At 41.7% G+C, this 21,983-nt stretch overlaps 1 protein-coding gene across 1 annotated transcript in view; it reads right to left on the reverse strand.

The window, feature by feature from the left end:
• TOP1 (DNA topoisomerase I) overlaps positions 1-21,983 on the reverse strand; it is a 118,589-nt gene that overhangs the window by 63,992 nt on the left and 32,614 nt on the right. The window contains exon 3 of the mRNA XM_036750692.1: positions 5,854-5,956. Within this exon, the coding sequence (XP_036606587.1) occupies positions 5,854-5,956 (103 nt within the window). The remainder of the gene's footprint in view (positions 1-5,853; positions 5,957-21,983) is intronic.

A 21,983-nucleotide genomic window follows, 5' to 3' on the forward strand; every position in this document is an offset into this window, starting at 1 on the left:
CTTGTAACTCAGAAGTCACTCCTACCCTCCCCCTCATTCCAATATAACTTGGAACAGGTTCTAAGAGGATGGCACACTGTGGTTCAATATTCAACAATAGTCCACTTTACATGTTTCATTCTCCCTTCTCATATTTATTGTAGGAGCCAGAAAAGTTAGCACTTTATCATACATAATCTTGCTTCTTCCACTCATTGTTTCATGTACATATTTTTCCATTCCCCACGTGAGAGCACCTTGCAGATAGACTGTATCTTAAACTTTCATATGCAATAAGGTGTGGACATCAAATGTGCCTCAATACAAACTCTGCTGAGGACACAAGGCATCACCACTGTAGTAGACAGTACACTGGATTAGGTCCGAAGCAACCTGGGTTCTAGTTTTAGCACCCCTGGCACTAAATAACTAACAAGATACAGAACAATGGGCAAGTCACAACCACTCTGCGATTCAGTTTCCTTATCTACTAAATGATGGCACTGAATTCTATTTCTTTTCAGCTCTGAAATCCTATGGTCCAAGTGAAGATGCATGGGCAGTGAGGAATATGAGACTGAAGAGGCAATGATGTCAGGGTGAGACACACAGATTTGGAAGTCAATCACATAGATACAGTATTGTAGATTTAATTCTGAGGGAACAAAGAATAAGACAAGAATAAGGGGTCAGTGGCTGAGCCTTACTGGATGCCCAGGTAAGAGGAAGAAGACAGTCACAGAATCCAAAGGAAGGCAGAGTTAAGGAGAGGGTGGCCAAAGACAACATGAGAGAGAAAAGATGACAAATTTTGCATAGAGGGCAATGACTGGTGACCTTAAGGAGAGCAGTTTTAGTAGAACAGTAAGGATGAAAGTCAGATTGTGCCAGATAAGGAGGGAGTGGCTGATAAGGGAAGCAAAAGTAGCAGGAGTAACCACTTATTGGAGAAATTTATTACAAAATGTAGGAGAGAGAGAAGTCAAAGATGGCTCTAGTTTGAAGCTGGAGGCACTTTGGGAGTTGTTTTTGAGGGTAGCCTGCCAACTGTGATGTAACTATGACACACTGATATGATACACGCATAGACTATACAGCCTTCTTCGTAGAATGAAACTTAAGGCACTCGATCCCAAAGCACACCACATACTGTAAGGTGAAAGAATTTCTTGGTATGGACAACAGAGACAGTGTGAAGTAGTGGAAACAGCTTAGGACAAGGAATAAGGAAACGACTCGGGTTCAAATCCTAATTCTGCCACTAACTAGGTCATCATATGATCCTGGGCAAGTCACTTAACCTTGCTTGGGCCTAAGCTTGAGAAGATGCAGGCATGTACTGTTGAACTGTGAAGGAGATATTTAAATACATTTAAGAATCTCTAGGATGTGCTATCTGGGAATTGTCAATGCAGGTACAAACCAAGGATGTCTAGGCAGCAGAATAACATAAGAATCCCAAGGGGAGAGGGTCTGGAGAAATAGACAGAGGGAGACAAGACAATTAAAGGTCATAAAATGTGAGGTGGGACAGAAAGAACAAATGGCAGTGGCAGAATGGAGTATGCAGAGGTCAAACACGGCCTAGAAGCAGGGCCTCTAGGGCCATTAGATAGAGGTGAGAGTAGGAGACCAAGATTTCTTAGGGATATATACCACTGGGGACAGTCAAAATGTTAAAGGGACCTGAACAAGAAATCAAGAGTGGACCTGGAGCCCAGATAATCAAGAATTTCAATTGATGAGGAGTGGTGGTAGGTGGTGGCTAAAAAGTAAAATGAGGGTTACCATGACTTTCAAGGTCTAGAACCCTCTATGAAGTGGGGACGATTTCCTGGGTGTGATATGAGCACAGCAGTCACTCAACAGTACATGGTTTCATAGACACCCATAAGAAGAAAAAAGAACAATTTCTAATCAATGGTACAAAAAAGATACTACTTCCCAGTAAAAGAGTAAAGATGTCCCTATGGATCAGTTATAGAGCCAAGAATGGATTGAGAAATTAAATTCTCACTTGAAATTACCTATGACAAACAAGCTGGGTCCACAGTGGTTCTAAGGCAAGATGTTAGCACCTTGCTAGGAAGCCCAGGGTGGGAGATGGGAACAGGGTAGCTGCTGCTATTGGTTTCTATATATATATTCTAAACACACCCCTGACTGCCACTGGAGCTGCCAATAGGCCATTTCACTATGAACTACCAGCCACCAAGTATTTACTCAGTGGTTACTGTGTGCTAAGCACTGGGGATTCAAAGAAGGGCAAAAATACGATCCCAGGCCTCAAGGAGTGGACAGTCTAATGGGGAAGACAATGTGCAAACAACCATGTATATAACGAGATAAATCTATATAGATATAGATACAGATACAGATATATATGTAAACGGAAGGTGTAGATTTGAGCTAAGTATTAAAGGAGGCCAGGGAAGAAGGCAGGCAGAGCATTCCAGGCATGGAGGACAGTCACTGAAAAGGCACAGAGTTGCAAGATGGAGTGCTGTGTATGAGGAACAGCAAGAAGACCAAGGTGTCTGGATCTTTACAGTGCATGGAGGGGAGTATAATCCTGGAAAGGCTGAAAAAGGCCAGATTGCCAAGTGCTTTAACCTCAGACAGAGGACTTTAAATCCGATCCTAGACATACTAGGGAGTGACTAGAGTTTAATGATTATGAGGAGTGACTTGATCAGACCTGTACTTTAAAAATGACTTTGAACAAAATATGTCCCCAAAACTATTAAATTGTGCTTACCCTTTGACCCAGCAATATCTCTACTAGGTCTATGCCGCAAAGAGACTAAATAAAGAAGAAAAGGACCCATAAAAAAAAAAACAACAACTATTTATAGCAACTCTTTTTGTTACAGCAAAGAATTAGAAAATGAGGAGGTATCTATCAAATGGTGAATGGCTAAACAAATTATGATGTGTGAGTGTAAAGGAATATTACTGCGCTGGGAGAAATGAAGATGATTATTTCAGAGAAACTTGGGAAGACTGGGATGAACTTATGCAAAGTAGAATGAGCAGAACTACAACAATTTACACAATGACAACACAGCTGTAAAGACCAATAACTCTGAAGTCCTTAGAACTCTGGTCAATATAAGAACTAACAACAGTTCCTGGAGACCCATGATGAAACAAGCCACCACCTTTTAAATAGAGAGGTGATGGACTCAGAATATATAGGAGACCTATTTGGGGGGAGATTTATTTTACTTGAATATATATGTTGGTAATGGGCTTTGTTTTTCTTGTTTTCTCATTGGGGGAGCTGGGAGGACAACAATGTGGACCTGAAAATAAAATAAAACTGAATTTAAAAAAGCACCCTGCTATCTGACACCTTTCCATATATTGTGCTGTTGACTTCCAAAAGTTCCCGGAAGTGACTCTGTCCAGCAGAAGAGTATATACGACGATCCTACTGACACACCCCAAAGATATCAAAGACTGAGGGACAGGGATTAGACATGGAGAAATATTTAGAGAAGCACTTCTTGTTATAGTAAAGAACTAGAAACAAAAATCAACTTGAGGGAACGCATAAACAACGGAGCAGAAAACTACTACTAATATGTCCTAAAAATGACCAAAATGACAGATTAGGAGAAATTTGGGAAGACTTAAATAAACTAATGCAATGAAATGAGTAGAATTAGGAAAACAATTTATATGCTGACCACAGTAATAGAAAAGAAAACAAGTCTGAAAGATGTCAGAACTCGAATCAAATCGGAGACCAATCACGACTTCAGGAGACAATGACGAAGCATGCTTCCCATTTCTAGACATGGCCAGGTTGTTAATTTATTTTGTACTTATTTGTTTCAAGGGAGGGCTTCTATGGATAGCAGGGGGTGAGTTTAGTGGATAGTGACGGAGATGCACAAAAATGAAAAATAAAGGAGTATCAATGAAACATTAAAAATACAGAGGAAAAAAATAAAACCATTAAAGAGACAAATAGGACAAGTTTGTTACCACCAAGTTTGTAAAGAACAAGCAATTTCCTTATATTAAACATATACTTTGAAAACTGTATGTTATCGAAGTTTACTCTATGATCCTCTTCTTTGTATTTTAAAATGTTTCTGTTGATTATCATTAAATTGGTCACACACCCCCCACCAAAAAAAAAAGAAAATCACTTTGGCAGTCAGAGAATGAATTGGTGTACACAGAGACTTGAGGCACAGAGATCAAGTAGAAAGCTATTACAATAATCCTGGTGTGAAATGATAAAGGCCTACACCAAGGTGGCTTCTGTGCAAGTACAGAGAAGGGAGGGAGATGCTGTAAAGGTAGAAATGACAAGAAGTGGTAAACAGGTTAGATATATGCAGTGAGTATGAGTGAGGCTGAGGAAGATACTGAAGTGGTGAGCTTTGGTAACTGGGAGGAGGGTGGTACCCTTGAGAGTAATAATGAATTTCAGAAGAGAAGAATTCTGGGGAAGAGATAATGAGCTTTGTTTTAGATATGTTGAGATTGACATACCCAAGGGATGTACGGTTTGAGATGTACAAAAGGCAATTTGGTGAGTCGAGATTGGAGCTTAGGAGAGAGGTTAGGGCTGGATATATAGATCTGGGAAATATCCACACAGGGATGATAAGTGAACTCGTAGGAGCTGATGTGGTTGTCAAGTGAAATAATATAATAAAGGGGAAAAAAGAAGGTCCAGGACAGAGTGTTGGACAGTCATGGTTAGTGGGTGTGGCCTGGATAAAAATCCAGTAAGGGAGACTGAGGATATAAAGAGAGAGGAAGGAACAATGTTATTAAAACCTAGAGAGAAGAGAGTACCAAGGAGAGGAGTGTGATCAATAGAGCTAAAGCCTTTAGAGAGGTCAAGAAGGATGAAGACAGAGAAAAGACCACTGGGCTTTATTTTCATTAGCCTTTAAATCCAATTTTAAAAACATCAGTCTCTCTTTCTAACAAACCCTGAAGCAGTTCTATTTCAGGTCTTATGTCATATAACAAATGGATTCAGCAATCACTCGAGAACACAGAGAAGTCACCAGAAAAATAAAACTGTTCCTGCCCTCAAGACATCTCCATCACATTTAGGTAAATCCAGGGAATTTTAAGAGAGGGAAAGCAATCTCTCATGGCTCAAGGAATTTACTACGAGTCTATGTTTAAAAAAAATACAATGAAAAACAGTGCCAAAGCAAAGACCAGAGCCCAAATCTCTTAACTCCTGTTCTAATGTCCTCCTATTACTGGGGGGAGCTTTGACTGCAAAGCTCTAGCTGAGCTTTGGAATCTTACTGAGCTTCAATTTCCCTACCAGTATGTCAAGTGGTGGTCAGATGAAGCAATATCCTTTTTGGTGTTTAATACCCTCTGTTCTAGAATGTGCAGGGCCAGGAAAGATCCAATCTTTCTATGGCCCCAAATCAAATGACATTGCAAGGGCAAAATATTCCGGGTTCCTGGAAGACCAGTTAGATCTGACATTTTCAGAGAACTGTTCATCTTGAACGTTAAAATGAATATATGTCCTTTCTTTGAGAAAGGCAAAGACTTCATAGCATATATGTCCATAGTTCAAGGAAACTGATATCATAAGCAATCAATGGCTTGGTACAATTAGATTAGAACACTACTATTCCGAAGAGTGAGTCAAAAGCATTTATTCAGGGCTTACTACGTGCCAACAAAGAACAACTCTCACTGTGGTCATCTTAATCGGCCACTCCAAAGTAAAAGGGATGGCTGAGAAGAAAACAGAACTCTGTTTATTTTTACAAGAGCACTACCTAAAATCCTCATGAAATTAGCACTCGTGTAAGCTAAGACCTTGTCAACCAATTGTCTAAACAGTGTTGCACTTACTGACAAAGATACTCTTACCTATTACTGTGCTTGGACTTTTCCCGGTCTTTTTCCTTGTCCTTCTTGTGCTCTTTGTGTCGGTGTTCTCGGTCTTTGTGTTTATCTTTGTGTTTGTGAGAATCTGCAAGCAGAGGAGGAGATGAGTCAGTCAAGGGAAGTCATTAGCTCTGGCCTGCTTGCCTGCCTTACTTAGAACTGGCTGGATTGTTACCCAGTACAGCTTAGGAATCACAAAGACAGCATTAAGTTGGCCTGACCGTGTTTATGCATAATTTCCCAAGAAGCTCAACAAGACATGGGCTTGCTCTATCTGTAGCATGCAACCTACACATCAGGCAAGAAGCAAGCCTCTAGGGAATGTGCATTGGGCCTCCCCTCTTCTTTTATACCTAGCTTATCCCAGCCATTAAAATTCCAAAGGAGAACCATTTAAGGACAGATGGCTCAGCTATCTGTGTCTCGGGAGAAATCCAAACTTCTGGGACTACCTATTTTCCACAAGATCAGGTAAGTAAGCTTTGCTCAAAAATAGCCTGTGTTTCCCTTTGTTACAAAGAGGGTTTGATTTGGTGTCGACGGCATATACAACCAGAAATGACTGGGATATCTTAAAAAAAAAAACCAGTAACAGCAACAAAACCCAAAAGGCATCACTAAAAACTTAATGTAAACATGAAAATAAAAACCACCAAAATAAATGAAAATGAAAGCCAAAAAGTAACCAAACATTGGAAATGGTAAGAAATCTGCGACAGAAATGACGACATGCTTCTTAACGTGGGGAGCTGAAGCAATGCTTGCTACAGCATTTACTGAGCAGCTTTTTCAATCCTGTGCTGACTTGCCATGGGAATGGATGGCACCAGACAGTTGGCAATCCAAGATTTAAAGATGCAGATGGCTACATTTAACTCACACTACTGCAGATCAACAATTGAATAAACATTTATTAAGCACTTTCAAGTAACAATGAGGCACCGTGGTGGAGAAGAAGGAAAACACATAGAAGGTGAAGCAGTTCCACACCCTCAAGGGTGCAGTTTGCAGTCAACTGAGGTGAAGACAAAAGTAAATACCAAGCTTTTTTTGTTTGTTTGGGGTTTTTTTCCCCCCTCAAGAAAGGGAAAGTGCTAAGTGGAGGGATCAATCCTAAGCAACAAAGCATTTACCAAACTCCTGGCTGTAAGGAAGGAACAAAGCTGGGCTCCAGAGACATAAACTAAAATGAAAAATTGTTAGAGCTCTCAAGGAACTTAGATCCTTTACAAAGGGAAAACAAAGTTTAAACAGATAAATGTGTATGTGATTATCTAAGGAGGGGTCTCAGGTAAGGCTTTGTGGAAGATGCGGTGCTTGGGTCGAGAATGTCTTAAGGCAGGGGGTGGAATATACCATTTGGGGAATAGCAAATACCCAAATTTGGCTAGAACATAGAGTGTGTTGGAATAAGAGTGAAATAACCCTGGAAAAGTAAATTGTCAGAATCAGAGAAAACCTGGAAAGACATCATGAACTGATGCGGAGTGAAGAGAGCAGAAGCAGGAGAATAACTTATACAATGCCTACAACAATGTAAAGGAAAGCAAGTTTGAAAGACTTCAATATGATCCATGCAATGACTAATCAGGACTTCAAGACTGTTGATGAAGCGTGCTTCCCGTCTCCTGGCAAGGAGGTGAGGGCAGAAGTGCAAAGTGAGGTGTGCATTTTCAGGCATGGCCAAAGTGTAAATTAGTTTTGCTTGCCTATACTTATTTGTTACAAGGGGAAATTTCGAGGTGGGGGTGGGGGTTGAGTGTTAGTGATACAAAAAAAGACAAAAGAACATCAATAAAACATTTTAAAATACTTGGAAAACAAAATACCAATAAGAGGACACAAAGGGCAACCGTTACTTCTTTATAAAATTTAATGCACACATTTTGGTGGCAGCAAGGTGCTGATGGACAGGAGAGAGAAGAAGTTGGGAATCCAGTTGGGACACTGTGCAAGAGTCCGAGTCAAAGGGGATGAAGGCTTGAAATAGATGGTGGCTGTGTGAGAAGAGAGGAAATAAATTCGAGCTACGTTGTAGGGACAGACTGGGTATATGGAGTTAAGGAGAAAATTGAGGATTATGCCAAGGCTGTGGATCTGTGTTTACTGGAAAGACTGTGATGCCTTGGGGGGAGAGGGGGAGACATCTGAAAGAGAAATAGACTTAAGAGGGAAAAGAACGACTTCTAATTTGAATATACTGAGTTTGAGGTGTCCAAGGAACAATCCATAACTTTGGATCTAGGCCATCTATCTAGTCCAACCCCCTCATTTTACAGAGACCCAGAAAGATGAAGTGATTGTCTAAAAGTACAATTAGAGGTACTATTTGAACCCAGCTAATGCGGGACTGGAGCCTCTGAGATTTGGGAGTCATTTGCATAATTCATGGGAGCTGATGAGATCACCAAGAGATCAGGTATAAAGGGATTAGGTATAAAGAAAGTTGAGAGATAGGAAGAACATGGGCAAAGATCAGCAAGGCCAGGAAAGGAGCAATCAGGTAGGAAGAGAATCACAACAGCAATGTGAAGGAAAGAGTATCCAGGGAGGGAGGATGGTTAAGAGAGTCACACTCGGCCAGGCACGGGAAGTAGGATAAGCATTCAGAAAAGGCCAACAGTTTTACTATGAGATCTTTGGTAGTCTTGGGGAGAGCAGTTTCATTTGAATAAATGGAAAGCCAGACTGCAAAGGACTGAGAAACAAGTGAGAGGAGAGGACGTGAAGGCAACAGGTACAAATGGTTTCTGCTAGGAGTTTCACTGTAAAGGGTGAAGAAAAGATTAAGAGCTGAAAGCACAAGGACAGTAGGGTCAAGTGAAGGTTTTTTAAGGATGGGGGAGACCTGGGCAGGTTTGTAGGCAACAGTAAAAGGACCATTAGACAAAAGGAGATGAAAGATTTGGGGTGGATGAAGAAACAGAAGAGGCAAGCTTCTATGTCAAGAGAAGAGGGGAGATCAAAGGCACAGGCAGAAGGACCATCTCTTTAGAAACTAGAGGAAAGGAGGAGAGAATGAGGACTGCATTTTAAGGTGTGGGATACTAGAGAAGATGGAGCTCCTGGAAATAGCCTCTATTTTCTCCTTAAAGCCAGAGGCAAGGTCCTCCGATTGGTCTTCTGGTGGTGGTGGTAGTGTAGGAGCTAATAGAAGGTTTAGATCAAACATAGAGGGTAGGTAGGGTGATAGAGTTAATTAGTGAAGAATAAAAAGATCCGCTGTGGAGCTGGGAGTTGAGGTTGGATATCACATCTTTAGTGGCCTCAGTCAGCATGGTTGTGTGAGTCTATCAGAGTTTAGCAGCTCAACTACAGGAGTGAAGGTGGATGGGCAAGAGAAGTAACAGGGTAGGGAGTTTATCAAAATACAGGCAGCAACAGACCAAGAGCAAGGGATGTGAAAGCAGAGGTCAGTGCATGGTTAACAAGAGGATCAAGACGGCAAAAGGAGGAAATGATGGCATGGGAACAAAAGGGAGAGACAGTGTGGAGCGGATGACACTGTAATAAGAGCTGGCACAGTGAGCTAGGTGGGACAGTGCCATTACACTGTGAGCACCTTGGGGGCACGGACCATCCTTCACGTCTTTTTGTATCTCTACGGCTTGGCACGGTGCTTGACATGCAGTAGGCACTTTGACTATCTGACTAATGGGCACAGAGATAGAAGGACCTGAGTTCAAATCCTACCTCAGACCTTTACTAGCTATGCTGCTAACAATCTATTTCCTAATTTGCAAAATGGGGATAATAATAGCACCTGCCTCCCAGGGTTACCAAAAATAAGTATATGTAAAGTGCTACATAAATGCTAGCTATCATTATAAGATGCTTAAAAATAACAATAGCTAGCATCTACATAGTGCTTTAAAGGCATCGTAAAGAGTTTTACAAATATTATTTCATTTGATTCTCCTGGCAAACTTGAGGTAGGCTCTATTAGTATCACCCCCACTTTATGGAAGAGTAAACTGAGGCAGAAAGAGGGTAAATAACTTGTCCATGGTCAGATGGCCAAAATGTGTCTGCCAAAGGACAGATTTTTAAAAAGACCAAAAAGCTGGTGAGAAATGGAAAGAAGTGAGTAGGTTGTGATCAGAGAGAATAAATTTCAGAGTTCTATATGGATAAACATTTTATGGAGCAAAACTGAAGGTGAAGGTCATGGACGCTGAAGAGGTTAATGGGAGGCCAGGATGCTTGAGGAGACATCAACAGGTCTACCTGAAGTTGCCAAGTATATGGGTGCTGCTGCTTGTCTTTTGTTCCCAAAGAAGACCAAGACATCAGGGAGGTGATGCCTCAGGGTGATGCCCTGATATGCAAGTGAATTGGATTTAAATGAGGGAGGGCTCTGCAGAATCACCAGCCTCACTTTATCCTCTGCAGCCATCTAGGTCTAGTGGCCAGATATAGATCAGGACCCCTGGAGATGGCCCAGAATGGGAAAGGGTAAATACTGGGGTAAAGAAGACTGCTGAACTCCTTGAGAAAGAGGGAAAATCCTCTTGTGGCTAGCAGATGACAGCAACAAGATCTAACTAGGGGGAGAGAGATGGACGGAGGGAACCTCAAAGGATGAGGATGAGAACAGAGTGAGAAGCTGCAAGTGGCAAAGAAGACCAAGGAGTAGGCCTACTCTTCCTCTCAGCGCAGTGCAGCAGGGGGAAAGGAGATGAGAGAGAGCCAAGGATATAGTGTTTTTTGAGGGAGCCAGGTTTCTGTGCAGTTAGACAGAAAGAGTGAGAAAAAGAGGCCTAAAATGAAGAGGAATCCGTTAATAATGGAACAGGGAGGGCACAATGGAAATCAAGGGCAAAACAGACCAAGGATAAGGAAGGATAACACTTAGGTTGATGGGTATGAACAAGGAGGGAGAGGTAATGGACAGGAGAAAGAAGTTTTTGCCTAGGCGAATGGCCACTCTGTGTCACAGGGATTAGCAGGGATTAGCAAAAGTGGAAACTTGCTAGCCACTGGATGTGGCTATAGAACCATTTGACTGGGCCTACAAGTTCCTGTTATGGCAGAAGGTAGGCTACATTTGTTTTCACTCAAACACCAGGGAAGATGGGAGATTCGGTCAGGTAACTAGCTAAGTCCCTGATGATGAGGTTCCCAGAGATCTGACTGAAGCTCCGATTTGGTGAGTTTGCGTCATTCCAAGATGTCTACAACACTTACCTATGTGACCTTGGGCAAGTCACTTAACAGTATCCTCCTCTCCTTCTAGCTTGGGCTAGAAGATCTCAGAGGCCCCTTTCAGCTTTAGATCCATAACACTCTAAGATGGTAAGGAATTGATTTACAGTCAGAATATTCCCTGTACATGGAGCCATGGTACTTGAACTGAACTTTGAAGGAAACAAGGGATTCTCAGAGACAGAAGTGAATGAGTACATTCCAGGCATGGAAGGGGGGGTGGGGGTGGCCTGGACAAATGCATGGAGAGTAGGCATACAGAGTGTAGGTGACTTTGGGCCAGAGCGTGTAAGGGGGAGTAATCTGGATAAAGTCTGGGAAAAACCAGATCATGGGGAAGACTTTAAATGCCAGGAAGGAAAGAAACTAGCATTTAAGCGCCTACTGTGTGCCAGGTACTGTTCTAAGTGCTCGATCCTCACAACAACCCTGGGAGCTCAGTACTAGTATCATCCCTATTTCACACTTGAGAAACCGAAGTTGACGCAAGTTAAGTGACTTGCCCAAAGTAATACAGCTAGTGTCTGAGGCTGCATTTGAACTCAGGTCTTTCTGACTCCAGTCCCAGCACTCTATCCACTCAGCCAAACAGAGAAGTTTGTGCTCTATCCAAGAAGCAATAGGAGATCACTGAAAATGTGTGAGTAGGAAAATGGCAAGGTCAGAACTGTGGCAGCTATGTGGAAGATGCATTAGAGTTGTCATTCCCCCTTACTAATAACTCACATTGTGTTTCAGCTTTTAAAGTCTTTTCGGTCAAAACTTTTCTTAGCAACTATGGTTTTTTTCTTATATTCTTGGTAATTAATAAAAATGCCGTACCACCCAGAGCAGGAATGAGCGATGCTTGGGGTGCAGAGCTCTTTGATCTAGGCCATCCCAAACCCGAAGACTAGGTGGGTAACAAGCCAGAAGATCCTAGAGCAGTGTGGCCCACCAAACCAATATATGGGCAAGGAGATTTGGGAGAGCCAGTCTAGCCATCTATACCTTCTAGCCATCATAACATCAGCTAGCAGTCAGAGGATGCTCCATGTCTCTAGGGAGGCCTACCCCTCTGGTGCTCCCAAAATAAAGCTTGGCAGCAGAGCCACAGCAAATCAAGCACCATAGCTTAAATCTGACAAGCAATGTTTGGCCTTGACTGTGGTTTGGATCCAGAATGCAGATCACATCACTCGGCCATGCTATGATAACACAGGGATTACAGTAAAGCACGGACACACTGTTAAGAAGATATTGCCAAGCTTTTAAGAAGATTAATCTGACAAATGATAGCTTAATTATAGGGGAAAAGTGTTCTAAGTAACTAAAAAGCATTAGACTCAAAATGAAAAGGAAGCTAAAGGTATGACAACAGACCAAGTATGTTTGAAGTAACCAGCTTCCCAATGAAAAATTATTCCAAAATTTCTCATAATGCCAAGAGTTTCAGGGGCACAGTCTTATTTCTCCTTCCTCTCCCCATGGAGTGACTATTCTAAACATGCAGAACCACCTTCTACAACATTTCTCTTACTAAAAATGCATTTACGTAGAAATATTGATGGCTGCATCTGGTTAGCTCTGTTGATATTAATCCTTCCAGGTACTGGGTATAAACCTCAAATTCATTTACTCAAAAAACCACTTTTAAGGGCCCACTATCAGCAGAACCACTGTTCTATGCTTGGAGAGATAAAAAGATGAGTGCGATGGATTTCCTGCTATCATGGAGTTTATCATTTAGTATGAGAGATCAGACCTAGTTACAAATGAGTGAAATACAAATAGAATGTGATTCCTCAGAGCCCTCAGAGCAGCACTCTACTTCATCGTGTTTCTTAATAGTTCAGATGAAGATGTAGACAATGCCACTTCTGTAATCTTGAATTTCACCTAACTTCTATGGACTTCAGTCTATAAGGCAAAGGCATTGGACTAAGCCACCTAAAGATCCTTTAGTCCCATGAGCCACCTATGGATTGACAGATTTATCAAAAAGATGTCACAGTAAGAATAACTGAAGTGGTGGACAACTGGATAGAGAAATTAACAAGATCAAATTTAACAGGCTTACATGTAAAACACACATTTAAAAAACATTCCTTGTAGAGTACATATTTATCCCTTATAGTAAAATTCATTTAGTAAATTACTAAATGCATTGGAAGCAACTGCGATCTTTAAAAATTAGTCATTTACCTCCAGGTATTTTTAATATACATCATTATATTCAATTTCATTGGTTAAGAGAAATGATTAGAAATAAAAAGCTCTAATCCACTGCACTTTAGATCAATAAGAAACCCAGCTGACAAATAGGTCATGGTAATAAACTTCTCATTTTTTAAGCATTCAAAAATTCTGGATGAAGTCAATGTAGCCTCTGATGAAGCCGCAGGGTCAAAAATGCAATCTTGAAAATAGCTATTTGCCTATGTACCTAAAGTGAATGATATTTTACCTTAAAGAGCAGAAAAGCGTGCTGACTTCTATTCTCTGCCATACTATGACAATTCCAAAAAGATGAAGGGAAAGAGCAGAAAGTGTATTTTGGGGGGGGGGGGGTGTAGATTGGCAGTGCTAACAAGGCACTCAAGGGAAACATACTTAGGTCCAATAAGTACTTAATTAAACCAACACAACTAGGACAGACTCAGAGAATTAGTCATTGATTACTAACTGAACAAAACTAAAGAGGAAGGGGAGTAGAGACTACTTTTCATTTTAGGGAGAAGCATTTGTGACTTCATATTACAAAGATGTAAAGAGTCAGTGTCAAAGGTAAAGAGATCAATCCTAAAGAGTTTGTCTTTAAAGCCCATGGAACCGTGGAAAATGGAGAGATGGGGGGCGGGGAATAGAAAGATATGAGCTGGACAATAATCCAATTAATCAGATTTAGAACTGTTTGAATGATTGGACTCAAAGAATAGGCAAAAATGATCTGATGCCAATTTGGAAGGTGCTATCTTGTGGAGTGCCCTAGAGACATCTGACTGTGTAGTATTTTACTCAGGGTTGGCTAAAGGCATGGTTGGCATAGTTTACCAGATTTTCAGATGACATGAAAGCCAGGAGAGATAACTAACAAAGTGAAGGACAATCCAGATCCAAAAAGATCTTCACAACCTAGAATGTGGGCTAAGTCTAATAGCGTGGAGTTTAATGGAGACATATGTCAAGGTTTATACTGGGGCACAAAAAATCAGTTGCAAAGGACGAGATAGGAAAGGTGAGGTTAGGAAGCAGCTTATCGAAAAAAGATCTGGCGATGGGAAGTTCGTGGACTATAACCTCAGTGAATCAATATCCCCCAAAAGCTAATGCAATTAGGCTACATTAAGAGAGCGATAATGTACAGGGCAGAGGGAGGCAGAGTCCCACTCTACTCTGTGCTGGTCAGGTCATATCATGAGTGTTGGGTTCAGTTGTGGACACCACATTTTAGGGAGAACACTGAGAAGCTGGAGAATGTCCATGCACAAAGGCAACCAGGGTGGTGAAGGGCCCTGGAAATCACAAGACTCAGAGGGAACATGATAACTGTCAGGGAGGGCTGTATTTGAAGGGCTGCTATGTGAAAGAGGGCTTAGACTTGTTCTGCTTGGCCCCAGGGGACAGAACCAGGAAGAATAAGTAGAAGCCCCAATGAGATTCAGATTTGAAAAACTGCCCAACAAACAGTTCCCCCAAAGTAGAACAGGCTGTCTTGGGAGGCAGTAGGTTCCTCCTCATTGGAAGTCTTTAAGCATGGGATAAAAAACTTGTTAAGGAAGTTACAGAGGGGATCCTTCAAGAAGCAGCTGGACTATGTGGTCTCAGAGATCTCTTCTAACTTAGATTACGTGATTCTGAAATTGTTTTTTGAAGATGTCTGTGTATATACATACATGGAAATAGAAATACATACATACATATATATATATATATAGATAGATATATACGCACACATATAGGCAGGTAGGCACAGGCACATGCACACACAGAAATACTGTATTGTGCTATTGCTCTGATGGTGATTCTAAAAAGGAGAAGTGAATCCTGTAGTCTGTATCTGTTTCTATCCTTGAGAATCTCAAGCTAAATATGAAATGAATGACTACTCAACTACAATCAATGAATGGGATTTTAAAAAAATGTATCACAATGCTGTTATATTTAGAACTGTGTGACCTTTTTTTTAAAAATGCGGCACGGATTTTTCCAAAGATGAATGTGTCTATATTAAACTAACAGACTGGTGCCAGCACCTTGGCCTCTTACCCTGGAAAATATTTCTGCCTCCCTGCCCAACTGCTACAATTTAGTGTTGGAAAGGGAGTCTTAAAGGCTCTACAGCAAGGTTTTTTTGGTCTCCAAGTGAAAGGTGGCACATTTAAAATGAAAGGGCATGCTGGCTTTATCTGATGGTGGATCAGGGAGCTGGTATAAGATCCCTTGACACTTTGGGCTTGCTGGCTGCCTTGCCAAGTCCCTGTGTTATGACCTACAGGACACCAGGCAAAACTGTCAGGAGTTGATAGGGGCAGAAATAAATGTTGGCACTATCCTTCAACCTGAGGAAATTGGAGGCAAACAACAAAGTGCTCCACTCCAGATTTACCACCAACTCCTTCAAAATGCACGACTTCCACCACTGTGCATTATAGCAAAATGGAGATGAGGATAACAAAACTGAACAGAGGAGGCAGACCTTATCTCTCTTCCAATTCAACAAAACTTGACTTACTTTGAATCTGTTGAACGTCTTGCCTGGGGAGGTGGGGAGAGGAATGTTTGGAAGGGCTCTGTGAGAGCATCTGCCTGGTGAAGACAGCCAGAACAATATTTTTGCACACCCTAAACAAAAGTTCTGAGTGTTGAACTTCCACCACCTCTCCCTGATAATGATGATAACAGAGAAAACCTATAGAGCTATTCATGATTTGTGAAGCATTTCACATATAATCATCTCCTTTCATCTTCATAGCAAACTTGTGACTAAAAGAGTTAGTTATTTATCCCCATTTTACAGATGAGGAACTGAGGTTTAGGGTGGTTAAGAGACCTGCCCATGGTCTCACAGTAAAGCTGTCAGGGGCTGGGTCCGAGGCCAGGTCTCTCCTGACCTCAGGTGGAGCAGACTTTGCCTCTTAACAGAGTCTATTTCAATCTTCATTTGTATAGACCGGCACTTGATAGACAAAAAGAATTCTCGATAAATCCCACTTTTCTATGTCCCCCACCTCACTCCCACCCTTGCCCTGGTCGGCCCAAGGTTTTGAACCTTCATTGGGCCTTAGCACAAAATAAATTCCAGCCTCTCAAAGAGAACCAAATTTTCAAACATTAAAAATGTGCCTTTAAAATAAAGATGTGTTCAAGGATGTCACACACCACACCCTCCCCCACCACTGTATTTTGCCTCACAGCCTGTCTACTTTCCGTGCTAGGTCTGCTAGTAGTTAAAAGGCAGCTAAGCTAAGCACAAAGTCCCACCATTTCTGCCCTATCTGCATGGCTTAAATAAGGCATGCACCTAGCCAATCATCCAAGTCAACAGAGTCAAAGCTCATCCTCTCCTTATTGGGCAGCATTAAATGACCTTCCTGGTGACTGGCAAAAATGGCAGATTTGGTTCTTGCCTAGATGGTCATGCCGGCACCTGTCTAAGACATGAACAAACACTCAAATACATGGCAACATTTCCACTAGATTGGATCTGCTTTTGAAGTCAATCGGCCATGACTTCCAAAATAAATTTGAGAGATAACTGGATAGATATGTTTACCTTAAGGCCTATATAAATATCAGCTATTATGAAGAGAAGCAGAGTGGAGTACGGTAGACAGAATAACGGAAGGCCAGGGTTCATATTCCACTTATGACAATACTTTTGTGACTGCGGAAAGTCATATCACCTGCAAGCCTCAATGTCCTCATCAGCAAAATGAATTTTGCAATTCCTACTTCACAATGTTGTTGGCTCAAATGAGATCCTATGTATAAAGTGCTATGCAAACTTTACAGCATTATGTAAAGTCAGTTATTTATAATTCTCTGTCAAGGTAAAAAAGGAAACACACAAAACATTTGAAGTAAGAGTCATTCCAGTTTTAGTAAAATTTGGTTCACTTGCTAGAAAGGTTGTGAACACCTACCCAATCCAGAGATGTTAATTCAGCTGCTGCAAGTTTAGGAACCAAATACAATGTCAATCTTAAATGGACTAAGATCAGGGGTGGAGAGCCTGTGGCCTCGATGCCATATGTGGCCCTGTAGGCCCTCAAATGTGGCCCTTTGACTTAATCCAAACTTCACAGAACAAATCCCCTTAATAAAAGGATTTGTTCTATAAAACTTGGACTCAGCCAAAAGGCCACACTCAAGGATCTAGAAGGCCACATGTGGCCCCAGGTTCCCCCACCCTTAAGACCATTTTGACTTAAAGCACAAGGTGAAAAGGGCTCTATAACCAAGCAGAGACCTGAGGAAATGCCAATTCTATCAGTGGGAACGTCAAGACAATAACATTCACTAGCTATATGTGGGGTGTGTGTGTGTGTGTGTGTGTGTGTGTGTGTGTGTGTGTGACAGAGAGAGAGAGAGAGAGAGAGAGAGGGAGAGAGAGAGAGAGAGATTACCTATTTCTGCTGCTTATTGCTAATAACATTGAAAAGATAAAAAACAAACTCAGTACAGGAACAAATTGAATCAATTTATCAAATCAATCAAATGACTGAGATCCTACTAGGTTCAAGATCTTGTGTATCCTAAAACAAAAGGAACAGTCAGAGCAATGGAGCCACACGATGACAAACAAACAAAGGTCAGCAAGTACTTATAAAAGGCCTACTATGTGCGGGGCACTGTGCTAAGCCAGGGTATGGATACAAAGAAAGGAAAAAATATCTGCTCTCCAAGAGCTTACAATCTAATAGGGGAAGATAACATATACCTATATATAAATATGTGCAAGATCAATTGAAAATAATCTCAGAGGAAAGCACCAGCATTCAGTGGGAAAGGCTTCTTGCCTTCTAGCTGAGACTTGAAGGAAGGCAGTCCTTGGGGCATTTTACTCTCATGACACTCAGAGGGGAGGGCAAGAGAACAAGAGAAAATTGCAGAAGTCATGGAGATGACAAAAAAGTCAAAGATTGAAGCTGCTGTGCAGCATCAGAAATTGAAATCTGCATATCCCTGGAACTAAAAAAAGTACTGGGATGTGGCATGTGGATCGATTAGCCACTCAATGGCCTCCCTTGTGTATTATAAAGTGCTAGGAATCACCCTAATGATAACCACACTAATGATGGACAACTCAATCATCATCTATAATGTTTTAAGCTTCACAGAGCACTTTCCTCACAACAATTCTTTGACATGGACTCCAAGTTATCATCAGCTCCATTTTGCAGATGGGGAAACAGGATCAGGGAGGCTAGATGATTTGCCCAGGGGCATATATCTAGCATCAGGGCTGGACATCAAGGCAAAAAAAACACAGAATTTTAGAATTGGAAGAGAAATCGAAGATTGTCTAGTCCAAATCCATCATGTCACAGGTGAAAGAAACTAAAGCCAAAGGTAAAACAATGTGCCAAAGGTCAAAAGGAAGTGGAAGATTTAGGATTCAAACCGAGGTCTTCTGATTCCAGTTTTGGTACTTTTTGTCTACTATTCCCTACTGTCCACATAGAGCACTCAGATGGGGACAAACACTATTTACTGGGCAAGAAGGGAAGAAAGGCCTTTGGGCTTCTTACTCAAGTTCAAATGAAATGTTTCTGCATGTAACTTAATATGGGGCTCTGAGACCTGCCTGATCCACACACAGAATTATCCCATTTTCACCCAGTGAAACATACCTACTCCTCTGACCTACTACCTCCCCTTGCTTGTTGTGTATGCCAAAGTGTGGTACTGTTATAGCAGCTGAGCCTAGAGAAAGGCTGCTGGGAGGCGCTTGGGGCAAGTTCAGAGCCAGGCCGTCACCATGGAGATTCATTCAGGGGGAGCCAAAGGCAAGACTGCCAAAAGGGGAACTCCAGGAAACTAGGGAAACTCAAGGCAGGACACTAGCCATGGAAGAATCAGAAATAGGCAGCAACAGAATGTGAAGAATCTTGCAATGGTCAATATGTGGTCATTGTTTTACTCCCTGGGCTACTCCACAGGCTGCTCCATTAAAAAAAAATTTATTAATGTTTTTTTGTTTAAGACGTCTCTCGTAACAAAGTAAAACAACTAAGCAAAACAGTTTAGTGACCTCATCTGAAAGTGCATGCAACATTTTACATCTGTAGCACCCTCCACCTCTATATTTTTTAAAATAAATTTTCATGAACAAATATATTTTATTTCCCTCCTACCCCTTTAAAGAGAGAAAAGAAAAACATTCCTTATAACAAATATGCATAGTCAAACAAAATAAATTCCCTCATTGCCTGGCTACTAAAATATGTGCTTCATTCTGCACCCTAAATCTGTCACCTCTGTCAGGAGCTGGATAGCATGTTTCCTCACTGGTCCCTTGGGGTCAGGGCTTATGCATATAACATGGGTTGAAAGGACACAGTCAAGCCCATGAGGGAAGAGATTCTTGGAAAGTTCCCACATGTACTTCTCTGGCCCATAGCTTTCCCCACCCCTGACCCAGGTACTATAATTGTCACAATTGTAGCTGGTCATAATCTCTGTAGCTGTGGTAAATGGGGGCTGCAGAAGTCTCAGGCCTTTAGGAATGTCTTGAGAGGGTTCAAGAAAAGGGGAGAAAAGAAACAAATATGGTTCTGTGAGCTAGGCAGGGTAAGGAGTATCATGACCACAGCCAGGAATTTATGGAAGGGGAACTAGATGTGCCAGGGCCAGAGCACAGGACCTGGGTTCAAATCCTGTCTCTCTGATGCTTACTACCAGTGTGAACTTGGACAAGTCACTTCACTTCCTGGGCCTATTTCCTATATTTCCATTGCTGTGGACAGATATAGACAGCTGTATCTATAATCAATACCTAGCTATATCTATAGATACAAATAGCTATAAAACATGAGGGTTAGTCAGGATGGCCTCTGGTGTCCCTTCCGCCTCCAGACCCACGAGCCTATGTTCTCAAGTTTAAAGCTGGGTCATCACCATGGTGATCTCTCAAGAGTGGCAAAGGAGTAACTAAGGAAGGGTTGCCAGTAAGGGAAATCCAGGAATCATCACCAGGGAAACTCAAGCCAGGGTGCAAGGCACACAAGAATCAGTAACAAGGAGGAAGAGAATGAAGGGGGAGGGGGGAGGGGGGAGAGCAGGAGGAACTATTAACTCACGGAGCTACTATGGGGCGCTCTTTTGCACATACACTATCCATCCATACTTCTGAAAATGCCCTGCAGCCTGGCTGGTACACTGACCCACGCAACCCAGGCACAAAATGCCAGCCTATAAGCAGGTATGCAAAAACCAAAATGAGCTTCAGAACCACAATTGCTCAGACCAAGTTTCATCTAGGTCCTAAGCAATTGTTTACTAGTTCTTATATTGGCTGAAAAGGGTTAAAAAATTTGAGCTGAAAGATCACCCCATTGCTTCACAGAAGAAACTGAGGTCAAGATACTGTGACTCATTCAAAGCCACCCACTGAATGGCAGAGTGAAGTCTAGAATAATCCAGGCCTCCCAAATTCCAGTCCACTATACTTACAACATAATTCAAGGTCATCTCCCCTGATCCCATCTCACTGGTAATGACCTTTCCCCTCAGACTTCACAGAGCACTTTGGTTTCTAACTCTCGAGTGCTGCATTCATCATGTAATATATACCACTGTATGTTATAACTAGCAGTGTTAGTATCTCATCCCCCTACTGAACGGCAATATCCTTTAAGGCAGGGATTATGTTTTATGCAAAGTATGTATCTCCATCAGGGCCTACCACAGAGCAGATGTTCAATAAATGCTGTTTTGTTGCTGTGTAGTGAATACATATGACAGCCAAATTAGGATTCAAAATTATCTTCAAAAGGCTAAGAACCTTGGGTCCAAACTAACAAGATGAATTTTAATAGGGATAAATGTAAGGTTCTACATTTAGATTCTTAAAACAATCCACCATATACAAGGGAAGGGGGCCATGACAGCAGGATAATAACAGCAGTTCACGTGAAAAAGACTGGGAACTATTTGTTGACCACAAGCTCTGTAAGTACCAACAATGGAACGTATTATTGGGTTGGCATATGGGTCATTATGCAACAGCCACGTCCTTCCAGCTCACCTGACTCACATAAGGTTGTCTTCTCCTGTATCTATATCCAGGGTTGGTATAAAAGAGAAGCGTATCCATTTTTGAAAAAGCACATAAAAACTCTGGCCTACATTAAACTTAGCAGTTCTCTTCAGCTTGAGAGCCAAAAGAACCTACAAGTCTTTTTCAGTATATAAACAGCACCAGCCAATATCCTGGTGAGCAGTTTGATTTCAGCTAGGAGCTGGCTAATGCTGTTGCCAAATTTGTTCCATCTTGGATTGGGACTAAGGTCAAGTCAGCCCCAAGCAGGAATTTGTAACATGCTATTAAGGAGGATAACTATAAGGAACTGAGTCACACCCGTGGCACAGAAATCAAATCACTTCCTCATCTGCCAAAGTTCACTCTGTGATGCAAAAGTTGTTGCAACTCAAAAGTGATTACAGCCGTGCACAGGACGGTGTCCTTTGCTTCCTTGTAAACAAATGCACACTATTCTCTGGCCAAAAACAAGTTGTGAGAGCATTCATAGGATTAAGTTCTTCAAGGGACGTTAAGAGATCATTTTAGTCTATCCCTACCATGAAGAATTGAGAGGCCTAGACAAGGTAAGAGATTTCCCCAAGGTCATATAGGTAATAAGTGGCAGAGGTGGTATTTGGACGTGACTCTAGATCAGTTAAACCATGCTGGTTCTGTCTAG

The sequence above is a fragment of the Trichosurus vulpecula genome, chromosome 3 (genome assembly GCF_011100635.1).
Source record: "Trichosurus vulpecula isolate mTriVul1 chromosome 3, mTriVul1.pri, whole genome shotgun sequence".
In the NCBI taxonomy this organism is placed as follows: Eukaryota; Metazoa; Chordata; class Mammalia; order Diprotodontia; family Phalangeridae; genus Trichosurus; species Trichosurus vulpecula.